The sequence below is a fragment of the Notechis scutatus genome, chromosome 3 (genome assembly GCF_049901735.1).
Source record: "Notechis scutatus isolate UNSWTSFEM ecotype Mainland chromosome 3, rNotScu1.2, whole genome shotgun sequence".
Lineage (NCBI taxonomy): Eukaryota > Metazoa > Chordata > Lepidosauria > Squamata > Elapidae > Notechis > Notechis scutatus.
In genome coordinates this window covers 36,365,820-36,389,185 of record NC_142011.1, presented here as the reverse complement: position 1 = coordinate 36,389,185, position 23,366 = coordinate 36,365,820, and the positions used below count along the sequence as shown (strand labels likewise).

At 41.0% G+C, this 23,366-nt stretch overlaps 2 protein-coding genes across 7 annotated transcripts in view; one reads left to right on the top strand and one right to left on the bottom strand.

The window, feature by feature from the left end:
* The window catches only part of DRAM2 (DNA damage regulated autophagy modulator 2), a 28,008-nt gene extending 9,744 nt beyond the window's left edge, over positions 1–18,264 (bottom strand). Inside the window, exons 1-5 of one of the 3 annotated variants that reach the window (XM_087959531.1) lie at positions 17,966–18,122; positions 16,901–16,925; positions 15,629–15,767; positions 13,561–13,628; positions 8,107–8,246 (exon numbers count right to left, since the gene is read on the bottom strand). In XM_087959531.1, the coding sequence (XP_087815657.1) occupies positions 8,107–8,246; positions 13,561–13,628; positions 15,629–15,759 (339 nt within the window). In that variant the 5' untranslated portion in view covers positions 15,760–15,767; positions 16,901–16,925; positions 17,966–18,122. Of the gene's footprint in view, positions 1–8,106; positions 8,247–13,560; positions 13,629–15,628; positions 15,768–16,900; positions 16,926–17,965 lie in introns of all 3 variants that reach the window. The other 2 variants (XM_087959530.1, XM_087959532.1) reach the window with 2 other exon arrangements.
* Positions 18,265–18,315: 51 nt separating this feature from the next.
* The window catches only part of CEPT1 (choline/ethanolamine phosphotransferase 1), a 38,345-nt gene continuing 33,294 nt past the window's right edge, over positions 18,316–23,366 (top strand). The window contains exons 1-2 of one of the 4 annotated variants that reach the window (XM_026680892.2): positions 18,316–18,446; positions 21,139–21,540. In XM_026680892.2, the coding sequence (XP_026536677.1) occupies positions 21,202–21,540 (339 nt within the window). In that variant the 5' untranslated portion in view covers positions 18,316–18,446; positions 21,139–21,201. Of the gene's footprint in view, positions 18,624–20,234; positions 20,292–21,138; positions 21,541–23,366 lie in introns of those variants that run through there. The other 3 variants (XM_026680894.2, XM_087959528.1, XM_087959529.1) reach the window with 3 other exon arrangements.

Genomic DNA, 23,366 nt, shown 5'->3' with positions numbered 1-23,366 from the left:
TAGGATAGATTTGGGATGATAATATGAACTGTCATAAAACAAATTAAGTAAAATATGATTATTTTGTAAAGCATGAATGAATAAAAGTATAGTCAAATGATTAATAATGATATTAATGTATTTAATATTTGATTGAAAATATGAGATTATATACAATGTAATTGTAATTGAAGACTACGAAATGGAAGCACAAAACAATTTGTAAATCAACCGGCACACTGTATGTACATACATGGAAGATGATTTGATGTTTTTATGTTTTGTTTGTTTATGTTTGTTAGGTATAACATTGATACCAAATATGGTTTGGGTGAATAAATATATAAAACTTAGATATCATGGTTTAAGTGCTTATCACTTTAAGCACAATGCAGCAGGCAATTAGGCCGATTAAGGGTGCGGTTAGAAGTTACAATATAAGGAAGCATTAGAAGCTGGAAAGCTTACTGGCTGTAACTGTTACTGTGTGCTGCTGCGACTAACTGTGATTACTGACTGTGAGTGCCTGTGACTGAACTGTTACTGTTTGCTGATTTACTGCGAAATTCTACTGAATATCCAGCGTTTGTTTCTCTGGAGAGTGAAACCGAGGAGGAGAAGATATCTTTATCGGCTGATAAAGATATTGCAAGGACTCTTAACTTGGACTATACTAGTGAGTCTTACTGGATGGAAATACTGTGAATGACTTAATGGACTGAATGACAATGCTTAAACTCTAACTGGATTAAAAACTATTTAAACTACAAACAGTGTTTGTGTTCAGTGTGTGTATACTCTGGGGCCCTTCCGCTCTCCTTTGGCTGCCTGGCTTGACTACTGCTGCAATACTCTGCTAGGGGTTAATCCCCAAACCCTAACAATGTTTGTTTTAAAAACCAATAAAAAATTTTAAAAAAATATTGTAATGGTATGTAACCTAAAGACAGCACTTTTGGTCAAAGAAGGCAACTTTATTTAATGAGTCTTTTCCCCCCAAACTACAACAATATCCACCCAACTAAATGATTAATTTAAGAAAATGTTTTTCCATTTTCTTTTGCCAAGTTATAATTCTGTGAAAAAAATAATTGGCTTTTTAAATTTTTCTGAGTGTGTATCTTTGCCACTGAATGTTATTAGAGCTTCTATTGATATAGAAGGGAATTTGAAGGAAAAATTTAAACCATTAGAGTCCTGACTTCATTTATTTCCTAAACAGCTTATATTCAATGTGCCATGGTAAATAATTTATGAGGCTCCTGGTTTAATCAGTTCAATTAAAGGTATTCTAGCTCCAAAGTTCAATGTTCATTAAATATTCAGGATTGATAAGAGATTACTAAAGATGTCCATTAAAAACAAATTGATGCCTATTTGTCTGAGATAGGTTGTAAAACAATTTTGAAAAGTCTGATGCTCTGCCATTTCACTTCAGAAACATTGTGTGAAATGGGTACATTACTGAATTTTCTGAAGAGTGGCTATCCTGTCAAAATTGTTCTAAGAGAACATCATAAAATTGTCCATGAAATCATACACACACAGAAAAGGACAACATCCAAGGATTTTCAAGTTTCTCTTGTTTGTTTTAAAAGTGTTTATGATTCCAAGATAAGATCACTAGGTAAAATGGGATTTGTGGGGAAGAAGCAAGGTTATTTACTCACTAAAACCAAACTTTTCTGAAGTTTGCAAAACAACAACAACCCAACAACTAAATAACGAACTAGATTTCAGGAGGATACATAAGTCAAGGGGAGCTTTATAGGCTACGTAATTGCTATCTGGGGGAAACAAAACACTGAATATGGTAAGAACCAGCTGTCAAGCATGAATATGGCAATATCACAGAATATTTTTATTACTTCAGGACAATAGCCATCACTGAAGACAGAATGAATTTTGTTCGTAGATCATTTCATAGATAATCAGCCCATAAGCTGAAATGAAAATGGATCAATGATCCCAAACTTACAATTAAGTCTACAACAGGATGAATGGAACAGAATAAAATGAGTCAAAATATTTCTGAAAGGTTCAATGAGTGTCTAAAACTCCATAGAAATTCACCAGGGCTTAAAAGAAAGTAGTTTTGCAAGAGATCCTCAAATATGAGTGATTTTAAACAAATTACAATGTAAGAATGGACAAAATTGCCTGTGCCGCATTGTAAAAGACTCATAATTATGGTTATGATATATTGTTATAATAGATTCCAAACTGATGAAACCAATTACAGTACTGACTTGATGGAGCAAATTGCTTTTTCACAAATAAAATATGAAATAAATAGGCACTAAATGTTGCACTTATCTGCTCACTCAGACTTTAAATATCAGTATGGACTAATATTCAGTGGCAAATTATATGCAAAAATTCATTAAAAAAATCAAAGGGGGCAATATTCTTCACAGAATTATAAGATACAAACACTTTGCTAATGGCATGGAGATATTTATTTAAAATTCTCTAAATCTAACCCTTGTTTTGCATTTTGGTTTATTATAATAGTAATTGAAAATACTGACTCGATTCTATAGCCAAAAGATTATTTATGATTGCAATCTGCCCAGAGTAATCCTGGTGTAAAATTGATGGCCAATAAATTTTACAAATAAATAAAATGTGTCATTTATATTGTGCTTATCCTTCACTGAGTTCAGCATGATTATGTGTCATTTCCAATTAATTCATCAAGCAAGAACAGCTTAACTTCTAACAGCTTTCTACATTATGTGTTTTCAGACATGTCTCACAATGACTACCCCTAAGAGATAAATTGTGACTAACCAAAGACGAAGTTTCAAGGATATGAACTCTTCTTCCTCCCAAACTCAACATTATAATGGTCATCTGTCTTTTGGCTCTAAAGGAATACGTTGCAGCAATTATTTTTTATTTTAAGCCCAAAATGTAAGATCTCAACAGCAAATATTACTGTCATCACAATAAGAAATGCCAGATTCTAACATCACATTCAAAGCGGCACCTACTTCTGAGTAGTGATTAGTAATTCATTTGTTCTTCATGAAGTATTGTGGTGAAGGAATTAAGTATGGAACATTGAGAATAAACAGCCTGAGATTCAAATTCATACTTGGCCATAAAACCCAATAAATTACTTTGGCCAGTTGATGTTTTTTTGTCTTGACGTATTCCATTGGACTTTATAGAATAATACTTAGAGGAAAGGAGTACAAATGTAACAAATACACTTATAAAGTATTTTTAAATACTGTTTGTGTTTCAAACCTAATAATGGGGAATGAGAGATTTGTAATTAATTGATGCTAATCAACAATCTGTTTATGGAAAGAAGGGCACCTCCTAGAGCAGAAAAAATACTTTAGATAATTTTGATAAGAAACATAATTTTGTCTTAAAAACAAAATCAATTATTTTCCACAAAATAAATATCTTCAGACAGCATTTAACAGCTTAAATCTAATTACATTTAGTTACAGTCATAGTATTTATTCAAGGGGAAAAGGTTTTAAATATGCAATAACTTATCTACATTCTTCTTAATCACTGTGAGATTTTTTAAAATTTCATTCTTCTCATTATTTTCATTCTACACTGACATCTACCATTCATGACACAAACCGTATTTGATCTATTTAAACCAGGGGTCGGCAACCTTTTGGACCTCAGGTACCACCAAAATCATGCTTTTAAATCCTGAGGACCACTAATGCAATTTTTTTAAAAGTTAATATATTTAATATTTAAAAAAAATTATATTAAATATTATATTATATTATTTATATTATATTATTATATTAATTATATTATAATATATTATATTATATTATTATATTATATTATATTAATTTATTATATTATATTATATTATATTATATTATATTATATTAATTATATTATATTATATTATAATAAATTATAATAAATTATATTATAATATTATAATATTATATATATCTATATATCTATATATCTATATCTATATATATATATATATATATATAGATATAGATATAGATATATAGATATAGATATAGATATAGATATATATATATATATATATATATATTTTCTGAGGTTTTCATGGGTATTTGTATGTGGATCTTTGGTTATTCGGGTTTTCTCCCGTGTAAAATTGGAAGTATCTAGGCGACGTTTCAATGAAGTCTCATTCATCATCTTCAGGCTTGTGTCTTCGGCTTTGTGCTTCTCGGAGTAATGTGAGCTTGCAGTTGCTTCTTCCTTTTAACTGCTAGTGGGGTGTGACTTGATTGGGTGGGTGCTTGGCTGTGTTCTGATTGGCTGGGGGGGTGTTCTCATTGGTTGGGTGTTTGGCTGTGTTCTGATTGGTTGAGGGGTTGGCTGTGTTCTGATTGGCTGGGGGTGTGTTCTGTTCAGGTGGGGGCTTAGTTGTGCTCAGGTTAGTTGCTGGGGGATTTGAGCTGGTGAGCTGTGATCCTGCTGTTTGGCCTCACTTTCGTGGTCGTGCCACATCTTCATGGTGGGTGTCAGTTTGTTTCATGTATGGGTCAGAGGGGTTTGAAGCGGGTAGTGATGCAGCTGCGGTACGGTGTCTGGTCCGTGGTCGTGTCTCATCTTCTGTGTGGGTGTGAGTCTGCTCTCTACGTGGAAGTGTGGTGGTAGCATCTTGTGTGGCCCTCATGCGTGTGGGTCTGGTGTCATTCTTCATGTTAGGTACTCGTTTGTTCATGAGGGCGGGTTTCCAAATGGCTGGTAGGCGGGAGGTATCATCTCGTTTATTCATGCTGTGTGGGCGTTTTTCTATCTCTATGGCTTCTCTGATTATTCTGTTGTTGAAGTGTTCGGGTTTGGCGACAGTTCTGGTATTTTTAAAGTCAATCTCATGTCCTGTGGCTTTGAGGTGTTGGACCAGGGAAGAGGTCGGTTCTTCTTTTTTGATTGAGTTCTTGTGTTCTTCAATGCGTGCGCTTATTCTTCTGTTAGTTTGTCTGATGTATGTGGTGGGGCAGGCGGTGCAAGGGATTTCATATACTCCTTGGTTTTCTAACTCGATTTTGTCTTTAGGGTTTCTTAGGATGGTGGATATTTTTCTGTTTGTGCAGAATGCTGTTTTAATGTTGTGTTTTTGGAGGATCTTGCTGATTTTGTCTGTAGTGCCTTTTATATATGGGAGGAGGGCTTTGCCATTCTCTTGTTCTCTGTCTTGGATTTTGGTTGGGGTTTCTTTTTTGATTAGGTGGGTAATCTTCTTTCTTTGGAATCCATTGGCTGTTAGTACGTTAGTGAGAATGTGTAGTTCGGTTTTAATGACGTGGGAAAATACCCGAACAAAGCTGAATACCATAAATATATATACATACCGTGTTTCTCACATAATAAGGCCGGGCCTTATTTTTTTTTGAGCCCCGAAAAAACGGATAGGCCGTCTTTTCGGGGGTAACTTAATTTCCCCCCTTTCATCCTCATCTAGAGCACCCCGCGGGCAGCCTCGCCACCAGCCGCTCCTAACGGGCGATCATGGCGAAGCGCAGAGAGCTCCCTACTCCCACCAAACACCTTTGCTGCAGACCCAAGACCTTTGGCACCTGCCACTGTTGCTTTCCCTTCTGCCCATTCCGCTGCCGTTTGGAGTGCCATTGGAGCTGCTGCCGCCGTTTGGAGCTGCCTCTGCCGTTTGGAGCCGCCGCCGTTTGGAGTGCCGTTGGAGCTGCTGCCGCCGTTTGGAGCTGCCTCTGCCGTTTGGAGCTGCCTCTGCCGTTTGGAGCTGCCGCCGCCGTTTGAAGCTGCCGCTTCCGCGTTTGGAGCACCACCGCCACTCCAAACACGGCAGCAGCTCCAAACACGGAAGCGGCAGCTCCAAACGGCGGCGGCAGTGCTCCAAATGCGGAAGCGGCAGCTTCAAACGGCGGCGGCTCCAAATGGCAGAGGCAGCTCCAAACGGCAGAGGCAGCTCCAAACGGCGGCAGCAGCTCCAACGGCACTCCAAACGGCGGTGGCAGCTCCAACGGCACTCCAAATGGCAAGTCCCCCCACCCTTCCCCCTATTTTGCATGTTTTAAACTAGGCCTAAATTTGGGGGGAGGGGCTTAATTTGATTTTATGCCTAGAAAACATGCTGGGTCTTCCTATTGGTGGAGGCCGTATTGTTGGAGAAACACGGTACATACATACATACATACATACATACATACATACATACATTACACACACACTTATTTAATTACAACAAAAACATAAATGCTTAATGATAACAAAATAAAACGTTCTGGGCTGGAAACTTCCCCCCACCTGCACCTTCCAAAAAAGACTGAAGAGCGGAGCTGAGGGGCCTTGGGGCAACTGCCGCTGGGAGAAGCAGAGGCAGAAAGGGGGCTTTGCTCTCCTTTGCCGCCATTCCAGGAGCTTCTCAGCAGGCATCTGCCTACAGAAGGACTGCTGCCCTTGGTGATTAATTGGGGGGAGGGGAGGGGGAGAAAATGGGAGCTCTTTTCAGATCCCGGGTGGAGGATTGAGAAAGCTCAGATCTGCAGCTGAGGAAAAACTGGGGGGCTCTTCCAGCCACACCTGGAGACAGGCAAGGAAAGGTGTCCCTGGGGGCACTTCACTTGCTTTAGTGCTGCTGCCAAACCCAGCCACAGCCAGTGATTATTTGGGGGTGGGGGAAGGGGGAGAGAGAGGGAGAGAGAGAGAGAGAAAAGCATATCTCGCATTACCAGGGGAGGAAAGGAGTTGAAACAAAGCTCACTCTTTCACCAAGACCTACAACACGCCAATCCACCACGTTCTAGTAGTTCTTCAAAATCACCAAACGCTCCCACTAGCAGTTCTCATGCTTCCCGGCTCTTCGAGGCTTTGATGTCCCGGCTCTTCGAGGGACATCGAAGCCTCGGAGATGCAGGCAAAGCCGCTGCCGCAGTAGCGCTTGAGTTGCCTTAGCATGCTCAATTAGTGCAGAATCTCCCTACCCAGAGAAGGAGGTGCTGGAGGAGGAGGTGGCAGTAGTGGAGAAGCAAGCAACTCAGGGCACTACTGCTGCAGTGGCTTTGCCTGCATCTCTGAGGCTTCGATGTTGGGAAAGGCAGCGAGGGCTGGAGGAGCCGAGAGCTGCGCACGGCTCCGTCTCCCTTTCCTAGCCTGTCTGCACATGGGTGCGGGGGGAAGGAAAGAGAGAGAGGCAGGAGCAATTCAAAGCTAGAGAACTAATGGGGAGAGCTAACAATGGGCGCTGGGGAGGGGGCTGTTGTTGCCGCCACCCACCAGGTATGGGAGCTGGTTGGCGCGTGCATCTCAGGGACCTGACTCCAAGGTCTCTCAAAGAGCCGGGAGACGTGAGAACTGTGCAGCCCAGATTAATTGCTTTCAGGGGCCATTTCTTCTGTGGCCCACCAAAATTTTTCCACTGCCCAGCAGTGGGCCGTGGCCCACCAGTTGGCAACTGCTGATTTAAACTATATTTGTTTGGAAAATTATATAGACCAAATAAGTAATAAAGAATATTACCAGCAAATGCAGATTGTTTTAAGAGAAATTTAAAAAATGCTAATGTTTATTCCAGCAATGCCAAATACTGTGCTGTATTTGTTACCTTCTCAAGGTATAGCTTGCTAGTTGTCAGGACTGATATATTCTGCTAAATTGTTATTTCTGAGAAAACATTTATCAGAAACTGAGATTTATTTGTACTGAAATAAATCCTTTTTATTTAACTTAATTCTATTAATAATGTACTGTTTTGCTTGAAAATATATCCATTTTAAAAATATGATCTAAATAAAGTAAAACCATTCCAAATACCAGCAGTTTGTCCTGGAAACTTAAAAGTAACTTACATTTATTTGATTTATATACTGTTGCTTATGGTAAATAAAATTAAGAAATAGCTACAGAAACATCCTCAGTATCCAACCATATTGTAAAATCAATACCTATTAAAGATGCTTCCAAGTAAACACATACTATTCAAAATATATTGTGCATCTTGTGCCGTCTCTTTTTTTGGAAGCATGGAAGAAATGGTGGGAAAAAATGATGTTCCTAATGTCAAATAATAAAACACATACTTTTCTTATCAAGCTTCATTTGGATAGATGCTTATAATAAGCTATTACAGTCTTATGATGAAGATATGTACTTTTGTATCATAGACAAAACACAAACCTGGAAGTTTGCTATGATGAAAATCCCCAAACAGCTAGCCATTCCAAACGCTAAGCCAGCCTTATTGAGTCTGAGCAACTTAGGTTCTTCAGGGTTCAAAGCACTGACTTGTTTGTATCGAACATACACGGTGGCAACGCCTGTGAATGAACAATTGAAGCAGAGTAAGAATAGAGAATATCAAATGTAATGAAGACTAAGTAATAATTATCGCCACATGAAAACTGTGGTCTTTATGCAAGACATAATAAAAGAATTGTAGAAGTAAATTAACTGTTTGAGGACTCCTTTCATGCTAGATATAAGGGGTATGGAGAAACATGCCAACCATGATCCAGCCATCCAATAACTACAGTTAAGTAACTATAGCTTACATACTCTGAATGTGAAGTGTAAAGTGAGATGTCATTTAGCTATTCCTGCAATAGCTTAACATCCTTTGCTCCCCTATTCTGCCCAAATGTTATTCTCAAATACACATACCAATTGCATTATCCCAAACATCTTTCAGTGAATGTTCTTTTCCTTTAGTTAAGATTTATTCATCTCTGTAGTCCAGGGCTGGGATTCTACCGGTTCGGACCAGTTCTATAGAACCGGTTGTTATGGTTCCCGGTAGTTCGGAGAACCGGTAAAACAGCCCCCTGGCTGGCCCCACCCCTCTGCCCACTTCTCCGCTCTCTGCCCAGTCAGTCCCTATTGCACATGCGCAACATCGTGTGCACGCGAGACATGCCTGCAGCCTGCTTTTGCCCGCCAGGCCAGCCATTGTTGCTTGCCTTTTGCTGCGGCAGAGCAAAAAACTTACAAGTCCCCCTCCCTTCGGGAATCAGTTGAATCTTGTTTCTCTCTGCTGCCCAGGAGCCGTTTCCGAAGGGAGGGAGACTTGCAAAGTTTTTGCTCTGCCAGGAGAGGCTCTCCCAGCAAGAGCAGGTGAGAGAAGCAGCCCGGAGCCTTTAAAGGTAGGCTTTAAAGCGTACCTGCTGCTTTAAAGCCTACCGCTTTAAGCGTGAGCACCCGCTGTCCCAGCCCTCCAAAAGCATCTCCCAGTGGAATGGCGACGGCTGGGGTGGGGTGTGCTCAAGGTCCCATTGCAGAGTCTGATTGCAAGGTCCCATCATACTTAAAGCGGTCCCATTGCAAAGTCCCGTCATGCCTGCCTGCCACTTTAGGACACTTTTGCAACAGGACCCTGCAACAGGACCGTGAGCACCCCCCACCCCAGCCGTTGCCCTCCACTGGGAGATGCTTTTGGAAGGCTGGGGCAGCGGGTGCTCACACTTAAAGTGATCCTGTTGTAAAGTCCCATCATGCCTGCCTGCCGTTTTAAGCATGCTGCTTTAAAGCCTGCCTGCCGCTTTAAGTGTGAGCACCCACTGCCCCAGCCCTCCGAAAGCCTCTCTCAGTGGAGCGGCAACAACTAGGGTGGGGGGGGGGTGCTCAAGGTCCCATTGCAGTTACACGCCACCCCCACCCCCACCTCCCCCCTTTCTTCCTTTACCCCCCACCTGCTGACTAGAGCTGTTTGTCCCAGACCAGGTGTGTGTGTTTGTGTGTGAGTGAGAGAGGGGGGGGGAGAGGGGGGGAGGGGGGGAAGAAAGGAGGGAGAGAGAGGGAAAGAGAAAGAAAGAGAGGGAAAAGGAAAAGAATCCACCCCTGGGTGGCTGCCCCCAGAGTGACAGAGATGGAAGGAATAATGGGGTCATACAGAAATTCAGCATACAGGCATCGGATCCTGATTGCATCAGGAACCTTTTGTTTACAATATCTGTAAATTTGGAATTTTCCCTTCTGTGCTACAAATTCATTTTTGTTAAGAGCATGGGATGTTTGAGTGTTACATTTCTGAAATGTTTTTTGTGTTCATTCATGGAAGTCATTAACTTTGATTTGTCAGTCTTGGGTTGCCTGATTATTAACTTCAGGTGAATTCTTGAGGTTATATAGAGTCTAAGTAAATAATAAAGTTTCTCCATTCACAGTTCCTAATGTCTAGTTTTTTGAAGAAAGGATCATTTCTAAAGATGTTATTATTCTTGTAAAATTTGTTTTGTTTGTGTAAGTTCTCTGCAACAATGTCACATAGAGAGACACAAATGAAGAGAAAGAATATCTGGCTATGAGTGTCACGGGATAAAAGTATTGAGCCTGAGGCTCCTGTTTTGCCTGCGATCTTGGATTGGGGTTTGAGGGCTGTAAAGTCTCCAGTTGTATCAATAGCTTGTGATACAATGTAAGAAGGATGTTGAGGAACAAAGAGTGAAAGGGTGCAGAAGTATTTATCCAGAATTTAAGGTTGGGCTCCTGGGGAGAAGGAGCATCTTTGGGACTGAAACTCATGTACTGTAGATACAAGAAGCACCAGTTGTGTCTAGGAAGGGTCACCAATCTGAAACGTTAAAAGCTGCATGATTCTGCAGGCCTCAGTAGGGAGCTTCCTTCCTTCCTTCCTTCCTTCCTTCCTTCCTTCCTTCCTTCCTTCCTTCCTTCCTTCCTTCCTTCCTTCCTCCCTCCTCCCTCCCTCCCTCCCCTCCCTCCCTCCCTCCTTCCTTCCTTCCTTCCTTCCTTCCTTCCTTCCTTCCTTCCTTCCTTCCTTCCTTCCTTCCTTTTCTATTGCCTTTCTTCTGGGCTATTCTTATTCTGTGATACTGTAGAACTGGGATTGCTCTGAGCATCCTCTTGTTTCTAAGCTGCCTCGTTTGTTTCTGTTGATTGCATGTATTTTTTTTTGAAGACCCTGCACAAAGATTAAAAAGCACAGTCCCTGCCTGCAGGCTTATTCTCTGATAGGCAGAGTACAATAGAATAGGGCCAAACTGGTAGAATCCCACCCCTGGGTGTGTGTGTATGTGTGTGTTTCAGGTGGGTTTAGAAGGAGACGGGGAAGGAGGAAGGGAAGGGACAGAAAGAGAGAGAGAGAAAGAGGGAGAGAGGAAGGGGGAGAGAGAAAGAGAGGGTGGAAAGAGGGAGAGAAAGAAAGAGGGGGAAGAGGGAGGAGAGAGAAAGAGAGAGAAAGAGGGGAAGAGAGAGGGGGAGAGAGAAAGGGGAGGGAAAGAGAGAGGGGGAAAGAGAAAGGGGGAAGAGGGAAGGGGAAGAGGGAAGAAGAGAGAAAGGGAGAGGGGGAGAGAGAGGGGGGGAAAGAGAGAGGGAAAGAGAGAGAGAGAGAGGAAGAGAGAGGGGGAGAAAGGGGAAGAGAGAGGGGGAGAGAGAAAGAGGGGGAAGAGGGGGAGAGAGAGAAAGAGAGGGGAAGAGAGAAAGAGAGGGAAACAGAAAGAGAGAAAGGGAAAGAGAAAGAAAGAAAGAAAGAGGGACAGAGATGGAAGTGAATGAGATATATGGAGGGATAGAGAAATACATGGAAGGAGGGAGGGAGGGAGGGAGGGAGGGAGAGAGGAAAAAAAGGAGAGGAAGGAAGGACACTAACCCTGTGTTCAGAAGACTCTTTGAAGCAGCACAGCAATCTAGGGCTGGCCTAAAAGGGATCTTGGAGGTCATTTTCTAGTCCAACTCGCTGCTCCAGCAGGGTTAGAAGTGTGTGTGTGTGTGTGTGTGTGTGTGTGTGTGTGTGTGTGTGTAGAAACAGTTGTTAAGGTTCCCGGTAGTTCGGACAACCAGTAAATCGGGCCTCTGGCTGGCCCTGCCCCTCTCCACCCGCTTCTCCACTCGCTGCCCAGTCAGTCCATCTTGTGAATACGCAACATCGTGCGCATGTGTGACATGCCTGTAGCTGGCTTTTGCCCGCCCGCCAGGCCAGTGGTTGCTGCCTGCATTTTGCTGCGGCAGAGCGAAAAGCTTGCAAGTCCCCGGCCCCTCCCTTCGGGAAACTGCTCCTGTCTGCCCACAAGTAAGCCTGCGAGTCATGCTAGCCCCTCACACTGTCCCCGGTGTCCTCACCCAGCCCTCTAGAGACCTCTCCATAGCTCCCCGGGTCTCACCCAGTCCTCCTCGTAGCTGCCCAGGCCTCGCCCTGCCCTCCCCAGGCCTCCCCATAGCTCGCTGGACCTTGCCCTGCTCTCCACAGACCTCCTCATAGCTGCTTGGGCCTCGCCTTGCCCTCCCCGGGCCTCCCTGTAGCTCCCCAGCCCTCGCCCAGCCCTCCCTGTAGCAGCCCGGGCCTCGCCTTGCCCTCACCGTTGCTCCTCCTAGCTTTCCGAGCCTTGCCTTACCCTCCTCGTAGCCTTGCCCTCCTCGTAGCTGCCTGGGCCTCAGCTTGCCCTCCTCGTAGCTGCCCGGGCCTCACCTTGTCCTCCTCATAGCTCCCCGTAGCTGCTTGGGCCTCGCCTTGCCCTCCTCGTAGCTGCCCGGGCCTTGCCCTCCCTGTCGCTCCACATACCTCCCCAGGCCTCGCCCAGCCCTCCTCGTAGCTCCCTGTAGCTCCCCAGGCCTCACCTTGCAGTCCTCGTAGCTGCCCGGGCCTCACCTTGTCCTCCTCATAGCTCCCCGTAGCTGCCTGGGCCTCGCCTTGCCCCCTCATAGCTGTCCGGCCCTCACCTTACCCTCCTCATAGTTCCCCATAGCTGCCTAGGCCTCGCCTTGCCCTCCCCGTAGCTCCTCATAGCTGCCTGGGCCTCGCCTTGCCCTCCTTGTAGTTGCTCAGGCCTCGCCTTGCTCCCCTCATAGCTGCCTGGGCCTCGCCTTCCCTCCCCATAGCTCCACGTAGCTGCCTGGGCCTCACCTTGCCCTCCTCGTAGCTGCCTGGGTCTTGCCTTGCCTTCCCCGTAACTCCCCGTGCCTCACTTTGCCCTCCCCATAGCTTCTCCTAGCTGCCCGGGCCTCTCCTTGCCCTCCTCATAGCTACCCAGGCCTCGCCTTGCCCTCCCTGAAGCTCCCCGTAGCTCCCCAGGCCTCACCCAGCCCTCCTCGTAACTGCCCGGGCTTCGCCTTGCCCTCCTCGTAGCTCCCCAGACCTCGCCCAGCCCTCCCTGTAGCTCCCTAGGCCTTGCTCTGCTCTCCGCGGGCCTCCCCGTAGCTCCCTGGGCCTCACCTTGTCCTCTCCAGGGCTACCCACAGCCTTGGAAACTGACAAAAAACAGAAAACCTCAGTCACAAGACTGTGTGGGATATTATAACTGGTCATAAGTGTGTGTGCGTGTGTGTGTCTGTGTGCATCGCTGTCAAAACACCAAAAACTGGTCAAGTAGCTCTGTGGAGGTCAGTCGTAAATTAGAACACTTGTTAAGCAACTGACCATTAAACAAGAACCACTTATATTTGGTTTGCCAGTCGCATGGCCACCTGGCCACACCCACCCATCACATGACCACCTAGCCATGCCCACCCGTCACATGACCACCTAGCCACACCCATCCAGTCACATGACCAAGCCACACCCACAAATTAGGCCACGCCCACAGAACTGATTGTTAAGAAATTTGAACCCCACCCCTGCTGTAGTCTCATTAAAGCCCATATCTAAGCAATCTCAGAAGCTCAGTATTATTTGTATGTACTTACAGAACAAGGAACAAAAGCAAAACAATATTCCAAACAAGGATCTTTCCGGAGGTGCTGTCCCTAAATCACTGAAAGATAAGCAACATATGATACTGAGCATCCTGCAATGCAATTGGAATGACAAAACTTATGGAATACACAACTAACACCCATTATTAATGTTGACACTAATGATAAGTAATGTAGTATGAGTAAAGATAAAGATTTCTTTGATAACTACATAAATTCTTGCAGGATAGTGGTTTGCCTACCTCCATGATATATATTTTAAAATTCCATATCTAGCCTGCATATCTGGGATTTCCTGGAGGGTTTTTATCCAACTACTCCTACATCTGAGCCTGCTAAATTTTTTAAGAATCAGCTAAGCTTAGCAATGTATCCAATTATTTTTCTCTCCTTTCAAAAAATATATGAGACTGACCTTAGAAGATGGGGGAAGAGATGCTTCCCAGAAAATGATCAGATAAAAGAGGGTGTAGCACACAGGTGCATAATGGGCAGAGAAAGAAATTCAGAAAGGAATTTCCCTAACTTGTCAGGTGGTAAAATAGATCCAGCCGAACTGTATTGAAATAGTTTGTCATACAGCAAACTAAGCACAATTATACTTATCAAAGTATATACATTTAGAAACAGGAAACACATATTTGTAAATAATGGCTAATATTTACATAGCATAAGCAGTTACGCATGTTTTATATGTCAGTTCAGAGTGACAAGACTGTTGATATGACATAAATCTGATTCTTAATATTTCTTCTCAGTTTCATTTAAGAACACTGAGGTAAAATAATCTTCCAACATCAAAAGCCAAGGATGTCACTAAAATCCCTAAGTAGTAATTGATGTCAAACATTGATAATATCAATAATAATGAATTTATACTTTAATAAATCAAATAACTCAAGGAACTGCACTGCTAAAAGTCACTGCTATTTTGGAAAGAAAAGCATTGCAGAGATATACTATTTCCAGCTTCAATTATACAATACTTACAAAATATCATCTATAACCCAGGCCTAGGCTATTGCTTTCTAGATAATATATAAGAGATCAAATATCTTTATAATAGATACTGTAGTCTTGAAATTCATAAGCAAATGCCAATTTTTGAGGAGCAATATATCAAACTGGTTTAGAACCAAGGCTTGCTTTAAAACAGAAGCAGCAGCTTGAACTAGGAGGAAGGGAAAGAATATACTGTACCTTAACATTATACTGTACAATTGTAAATGCAAATCCTCAAATCTCTTTATTCTCTAATTCCCTAATAATAAAGTACAATAAACTTCAGCTGACTTGCTTTAGAACTAAAAATTGGTCTACTAAAGATGTTGAGTGTTTCAGACTACATTTTGGTCTCCCTGACTCAAAGCAACTACACGTCTATTACAAGGGACCAGCAAAAGAGAATACTTAGTTCTGTAGTCAAAACTACACATCTCAAAATAGTAAAAATTATTTTCATAGTTTCTGTGTTTAGAATGAGCTGTCTAAAGTTCTACTAATTAGCTAGAGCAGGGATGTCCACCCTGTGGTCCATGGGTCACATGTGGCCCTGAACTAGTAACATGGCCTCACAAGATATAATAACAATATTTAAAAAAATAATGGAAGTTTGTTATTTATATGTTTTATATATAATATTTTATAGGTGGTCCATATGTGATCTAGGCAAACCAAAAGGTTGGACACCCATGAGCTGGAGGCTTTAAGAATCTGGAAAATATAAAAGATTGATATATAAGAATTTAAATTTACAGCAAAATTGGATCTGGTGGAGAGAAGGAAGAAAAGGAAAAGGTTTTATACACTAATTCCAAAAGTAAATGAAAGTTCAATATACCAACTTTAATATTCCTTTTTTTTTAAATAAATGCAACAGTCTAGTGAATATTGTACGGTTTGGGGCTTGTGACTGAGGAGATTAAAGAATGGTCATGAAGAATCAAAAGATAACTATAAGACACTCATTTTCTTTCAGCCCAAACAGGAGAGTAAGTAAAGTTTCATAGTTGTAACATTAGAAAATAAATTGCAGTGCAAAAATAGAAAGTATACTGACCTGATATAGGGTACCAAAGGGTCAACATGGTTTAAGAGAACTCCAATAATATATGGAAACACACAAGCAGCAGATATTAAAATAACCAGGGCAGAAGGCAAGAAACTCAGTCCTTGCTGATACCACCACATTTCAAATACTAAAATAAATAAATAAACAAACAAATAATCTTTTTTTGTTCTTGCCTTGAAAGCAAATAAATTGTTTTATTTATAACAACATTTCTACATCATCCCATTTCTCCCAATTCATTAATATACTATCCTTTTGCTCTGTATCTGAAAATATTTCCAATCCAATCTTTTCATTGAATTATTGAATCAGGACATCATTAGGAACAGTATTTTCAGCTTCCCTATTTAAGTTATGTTCTAACTGTAGCTCAAACCATGATAAAGTGAACAAACTATCTGGAGTGTGTATGAATGTTTTTAAGAATAGGAAGTGGGGGAATGAAAAATCAAATCAAAATGTTGATAACCTTTACCTTTTAGTCTAAAAATAAGTGGAACCCAATGCTGTACAATTTGGCCTTCAATATATGCAATTATATATATTTGTAATAGAAAGTACAAACAGCCACATTCATGCCTCTATCAATTTCCATCCAACTCCACAGGACTGCCTTTAAAGACTGGAGGTAATGCAACATACATCTAAAGGAAATAATCTGATATGTCGCATAAGACCAGCACTGCAAGAGCTGAATGAGATGCTGATTCATTTCCAATTGTCCTGCAAAGTGATAGTTTTTTAATATTATGGTTCGTCACACAGTCAGCCAGATGTTTAGACTGGATTTCACATTTTTGTCCTCCCATTGAGTCTTACACAAGGACTTGGGATAGGCAGATAATGTTTGATAGTGTTAAAAGATACTGTCATAGGATGAAAGCTATTCCAAATAAAGATGCCTTTTGCAATTGACTGGTGTTGATTTTGTCAATGCCAGTGGTGTTCAAGTTGACTTCTAACTGATATTTATTACATATTGTGCCTTGGTAAATGGCTACAGTCTGATCCATTATGACTTGTATGGATGAAATTTCATACCTAGTCAAAGTACGGTAAACCTCATGCAATCAATATTTTCTGCAGCCCATTTTGAAACTCAATTGATCCTTTCTAATGAAACATTTACTCTGTCCCGAGACAAATTTTAGCCAGTTATCGATCAATCTTTTATCCATCAAATCTCTTTCTCCCTGTAATGCAATTCAAAAGTCAAAACTTCTATATAATTTGAAAAAAAAAATACCAATTACTACCAACCTGCCTTCAATCGAGGATCTGTACACTGCACAAGTCAAAAAGAGAGTTGTGAAAATATTTACAGACCCCTCACATCCCGGACATAAACTGTTTCAACTCCTTTCCTCAAAATGACGCTATAGAACACTGCACACCAGAACAACTAGACACAAGAATAGTTTTTTCCTAAATGCCACCACTCTGCTAAACAAATAATTCCCTCAACACTGTCCAACTATTTACAAAGTCTGCACTATTACTATTAATCTTCTCATCACTCCTTATCAGCCATCCCTTCCCACTTGTGACTGTATGACTGTAACTTTGTCACTGGTACCCATACGATTTATATTGACTATTTCCTTGTATGATTTGATTGCTTATTGTACCCTATGGCTATTATTAAGTGTTGTACCTTATGATTCTTGACTCTTGACGAATGTATCTTTTATTTTATTTTATTTTATGTATACTGAGAGCATTTGCACCAAGACAAATTCCGTGTGTGTCCAATTCACACTTGCCCAATGAAGAATTCTAATCAATTGGACGAGGAACTAAGCCCAGCAAACAACTTGCATCTTTAAACTGCACTATCAATAAAAGTTTTAAACTCTTTATTCTCCATACTGTGGTATGGAGAAGTAACCATTGAAGTTGGTTTAGGACCTGCCCATACTTTGTTTTCCCCTCTTTTAAACCAGAGAAAATAGGAAAGAGGGACAAAATAGCTAACAAAGCCAATTTATTATCACTAGCAACTGTCTGTCCGGAACACCAGAATCGGAGGGTCTCTGCTTCAGCCAAGTGGTCTTCCCAGATTGGGAAGAGGCTGGAGGAGGAAGCTATTTTCCTAAGGAAAGCTCTGCTCTGCTCTGCTCTGCTCTGCTCTCCTCTCTCGGGCACCGCCGTAACGAACACTATGTATTCTCTCTCTTCTCCTGATGGTTTGAAAAATACAGAATAGATAAGCAACAGCTGCAATGATGACTTTTCTTGAGCCTTCATTTTAGGACTTTGCCCTCAGCGCGGACATATCCTAAGGGCTAGACTTTAAAAAGCTGGCTAACACAATAGAAACTTAACCTCCGCCACCAGCAGCGCGCCGGCAGCCTCCTCCACCGTCCGGTCCGAGCGGCAGATAAAGCAGCGATCTCCTTTGCAGGGCGGCGCCCTCGTCGTTTGTGCGGGCTAAGGGCTTCCTGATATTCGATCCTCCCAAACGAGGTTATTCCAGTTATTTAACTACCTCACGCTCTCTTGCCGCTGCCCCCACCCTCCGAGGGCGGGCCTGTACGAAGGGGACGGAAAACGACAGAAGCAATCAGAGCTCGCGCCCTTCCAACCACCCTCCCTCCCTCCCTCCCAACCCCGCATGTGGTTGCCGCCTCTTTGCCCATGCGCATCAAAACACCAATCCCCGGGTGTCCCACGCACGCCCCCTGCTCCGTTAGTTGCCTGTTCCAGTCGCGCGCCCTTCCTAAGCAACCACGCAGACGGCCTTATTTACGGCAGACGTAAAAAAAAAAGACGTAAACGCGCCTCCCGGGCGAAGAGGCTGGTTAAGGTAAATGCCGGGTGTTCTTGGTGTGCTTCAGGATTGGCTCTGTTGGGAGGTAGAAGCTTGGCGTCGGGTGTCCTTCCTGTTCACCAAAGAAGGTTGACTCATGTTAAGTCTCTCTGCCTCACCGGCCGCGAGGTGGGTGGGCAATGGTCGTCCTTCTTTTCTCTCTTGCTGAGCCTGGTAGGCTCCTGCGCAAGAGATAGGGAGGGTGTCGCTTGCTCTGCCTTGTTTTTCTACTCGGAGGTGGCTGCTGCCTTTTATGTCCGGACAGGTTGGCAATCAGTCAGTCAGTTCGCGGGGGGAGCGGTGTAACCGGAGCGGGCGTTCTTCAAATGCCGGGGACAAGTCAAAACAACCCTCTCCTCCACATAGATATAAGCAGAGTTTGTGTCAAATACAGGGGTGGCACGCGTAAAATAAAACGTCCCTCAGCCTTATATGGATTTTCAAGACTGAAATATCTGGTTTGAGTTGTGTTCAGATTTTCGACTGCTGGTGTATTGGTGGAGTTGCCCCATTTGCTTTCCTTTAACGAAAAGCTAAAATTGGAATCTTGTACATTGTGTAAATCCGCCTTATTTGTAAAAACTCGGTCTTTTTGTCACTTAAGTTTCATTAAGAGTAACTTAAGGTTTGCTCAGTAGTCTTCTGAAGTGTTTTTTATGCAACTCGCTTAAGAGGTATAAAATTGCAAAAACTTTTCATTTATTACATTTTCTTTTAGTTATTGTATTTATTGAGTGCCTTAGACTTACTGATATAAGTGAATCAGTTAACTAATTTGCTGGAAAAGATATATCCATTATGTACTTCATGATTATATAGAAAGTAATAAAATCTATATTACTGAAGACCAGTTTTAAATACTCTTAAGTGAAAATTAAATAGAGAAGCTGATAACTTCAAACAATTTGGAATGTGCAGTAAATTACAAATTTATTCCATTGCCTTGAATTTAGCTTACGATACATATCTGAACTAGAGCTTCTTGAAGAAAAAAATTAATTATTATTGAAATAATTATTCTTCAGGCTAAATCATGCTCAAACTAATCCCAACGCTTCTCAAATATTTCTTTATTCAGAAAAAAAACAACAGTACAAACTGGACCATAACACATACTTTCCTGTATTAAAAACAGGAAAACTAGAACTCTCCATCTGCTGATAGTCTATTATTACAATATAGAAATGTTCCTGATCGCAGCCCATAGTACTCCTAACATCGGCCCTCTGGTCTCCTCCCTCTTTTGGAATGCATCTGTCATGACGGAAGTGCATCTTCAATGTAATCCCTAACATAATCCACAAATAGTGCTTTCCAGGGAATAACAAGGGGTTACCAGATATGGGCAACACACTTTATTTAAGTGGAGGATGAAGATTAAAACAAAGCAAAGCAAATAGGAATAAGAATTTAATGAACAGAAGGGGCTTTGTTTGTGAAAATTATTTTTAAAAATGTGATGAGTGATCAGGAGATAGACATTTTACACATAGGAAGCATGTATTTGTGTTTTCATTTCTAAATCAGTATTAAGAATTACCTTAACTAGTAAAAATCGGTAGGTATTTTTTTAAGATGACTTTCCATAATGTAATTATTTTTCATTTTTAATCTTTATTGTTGGTTGCACAATCAGTCAGATATTTAGACTAGATTTAGTATTTTTGTTTACCTATTTAGTGTTTTCCAAGTACCTTGGATAGAGAGATATTGTTGAATAGTATAAAAGATACTGTCAACTCATAAAACATTCCTATGCCTGTTTTAGCAGTTGCCATAAAAAAAGGAGGTGGGGAGAAGGAAGTAAATCTGGAACAGCAGTGGAGCAGTTTGAAAGCGAAAGTACATTTCAATTCTTATCTTTAAAAGATTGTAACTAAAATACCAGAGCTTGGAGAACGTGAATGATGACACCCAGCCTGTGAACGTGCTCAATTGGAGAATCTGGTTTATGAGAGGGGGGGGGGGAGGAAACAGGGTCACAGGTGACTGTAAATTATGTATGCCAGAATTGGCTTGATGTCAGGATTCCAGCAATCGCTCTAATTAAATCATGATTCTCGAGTCAAACATCAAAAAACTTCAAAGGATTCATTACAGGTGACATGTCACCTCTAATGAATTCTTTGAAGTTTTTTGAAGTTTGGCTCAAGAATCATGATTTCATTAGAGTGATTGCTGAATTCCTGACAGCTACTATTATAGGATGTAAGTTATTCCAAGTAAAGCTGCTTTTTGCAATTGACCTATGGGGATTTTATCAATGCTGACAATGTTCAAGTTATGCTTTAGATGTTTTGGAATTACACCCAAGACACCTATTATTCTTATTTAGATTTATATCATAACTTTTCTCCAGGATCTCAAGACAGCTTAGTTGTGATATCCTTTCATTTTACTCTTACAACAAACCTGTAAGATTGGTTGGGCTGAAAAAAATGAGTTTCTCATAGTATCTTTTGATTCTCCATGACCATTCTTTAGTCTCCTCAGTCACAACCGTACAATATTCACTAGACTGTTGCATTTACTTTTTTTAAAAGGAATATTAAAGTTGGTACAACTATAGCTTGGTTTAATGTATTTACAGATATTCTGGACTTTCAGCTATTGTACTTCTCACCATTAAGCGCTTCAGAATTTTACAATATTTTTCCTCACATATTAATCTAAATAATTTCTGTTCCAGGATCTTATGTTTCTTTACAACAATTAAACTTTGTCGGATACAGACTTTAAGGTGAATAAATCCATGAGTGGGAATCGATCACTGAAGAAACGATGTGGGGAATTGCATCTGGAATCCCCTGCACGCTATGGTCACGTTCCTTCTACAGGATGTACATTGAGCAAATTGTTTCAGTTGCCAACACCGCCTTTATCAAAGCATCAGTTAAAACGATTAGAAGAACACAAATATCAAAGTGCTGGACGGTCCCTACTTGAGCCACTTATGCAAGGTTACTGGGAATGGTTAGTGCGAAGAGTACCAGCATGGATTGCCCCTAACCTGATTACAATTGTTGGACTGATAATAAACATCTGCACGACCATAATATTAGTATTTTACTGTCCAACAGCTACTGAGCAGGTAAGTTAAGATCTCTAATACTTTTTTGGAACAAAGATTTAATTCTATTGGTTCACTGTTAATTTTATTTGTTTTGTTAATCTGTGAAATTTGCAGATTTGTGAGAAAAAAAGATGAACCATTTTGTGTGCAAGATCTTGCTAGCTGGATATTATGGGAATTGTAGCCCAACATATGTGAAAAACATCAATGTAGGGAAGGTGCATCTACAATTCAAATGTATTACAAAATGTTCTTTAATTCACTGTAAATTATGAGATACATACATTTAAGCTATGCAGAGCTTTTGTAATGGGCTGAGATAATCTTGAGGAAAAGGAAGAAGAGCAACAGTTAAGGCAATGATCAGATGAGAGAAATCTCAGCACAAAACAGATTGGGATTTGAGAAAGCATCTCTGACTTGATTCTTCCTATTCTCTTTAGAATAAAGGCAAGGAGAGATGAAGGAGACGCATTCAGAATTGCAAAATTCTGTTGCTGTAACCCTATAATAAAAATAGTTTTGGTATTCATGACTTTTGCATTCAAGTCTGATTTAACTCAAAGGACTGACATCTTCAGTTTCATAAGATAATAGTTTGGAGTGTGTGAGGATATACTTGTTTGCAGCTTCTTCAGGCAGCTGTGTTGTCATTGGTACTAGGCAGTTGTCACCAGGATAAGATTCAATAATTTTAAAAGGTTCCAGATACAACGTTTATCCCTGCTTGCTATCATTAACTTTTTGCCTTCTAATCAAAACTCCTTAATATACTGTATATTATATAGTCCAAGTGAATCAGCATTTAGCTAGTTTATGCTGAGATAGTTGTTCTACTGCTTTTATTCATGAACTATTTAACAGCTACTGAATAGGATTCCTAATTAAACCTTTCAAGTGAAAGAGGAATAACAACTGTTGCATTTAAAAGAAAAGAAATGCAAAAAGAATTTTAAAACAACCATATGATCATTTTTCCAATGTCAGCAATAGCACTTATATACCGCTTTATAGTGTTTTACAGCCCCCTCTAAGTGGTTTACAGAGTCGGCATATTTCCTCCAACAATCTGGCTCCTCATTTTACCCACCTCGGAAGCATGGAAGGCTGAGTCAACCTTGAGCCTGGTGAGATTCGATCTGTCAAATTGCAGTCAGCTGGGAGTTAGCAGAAGTAGCCTGCAGTACTGCATTATAACCACTGCACCACCATGCTTTGTTAGGTACCCCATATCAACTAAGGACTTTGGAATTCAAACTTATTTTCCTCTTTACATACTGAGCTTCAATTTCCATATAACAAAGTGAATAGAAGCATATTCTTAATGAAGATTTTTTTTTCCTGGAATATCACTCTTCCCCCCCAAAAAATGCATCTGGCCCTCCAACTGGGCCTTTTAAAGGCCTTGAGTTAGAGTGATGACATGTTTGATTGCCTTTAATAATTGCTCTTCTTCTCACATTTGTGGCATTTGCATTTTGTTTCAATTGAATTGTTGTCAATGCAGTCCATCTGACAATTGCTGCAAATCATTTGAGTTTTTACCAAAAGTATGGTATCTACCTGCATACCAAAACATATATACATACATTTCTCCAACCAAAATACTTCTATTATCACTACCATAAACATTATACATTTATCTATAGATGTAAGTATATTAAGAAACAAGAGTACATTATATATCCTTGATGGTGGAACTCTACTAGGTTCTATTGATATGCAAATTATATTCAGCAACTTACAACCTTCTATTAAAAAGATCACTTGGTATTTTAGGGAAGTGCTGTGTTGTGGAGAAAAGCAGCTCAGGAGCAGATTCCCTTATTTAGGCAATTTCTCCA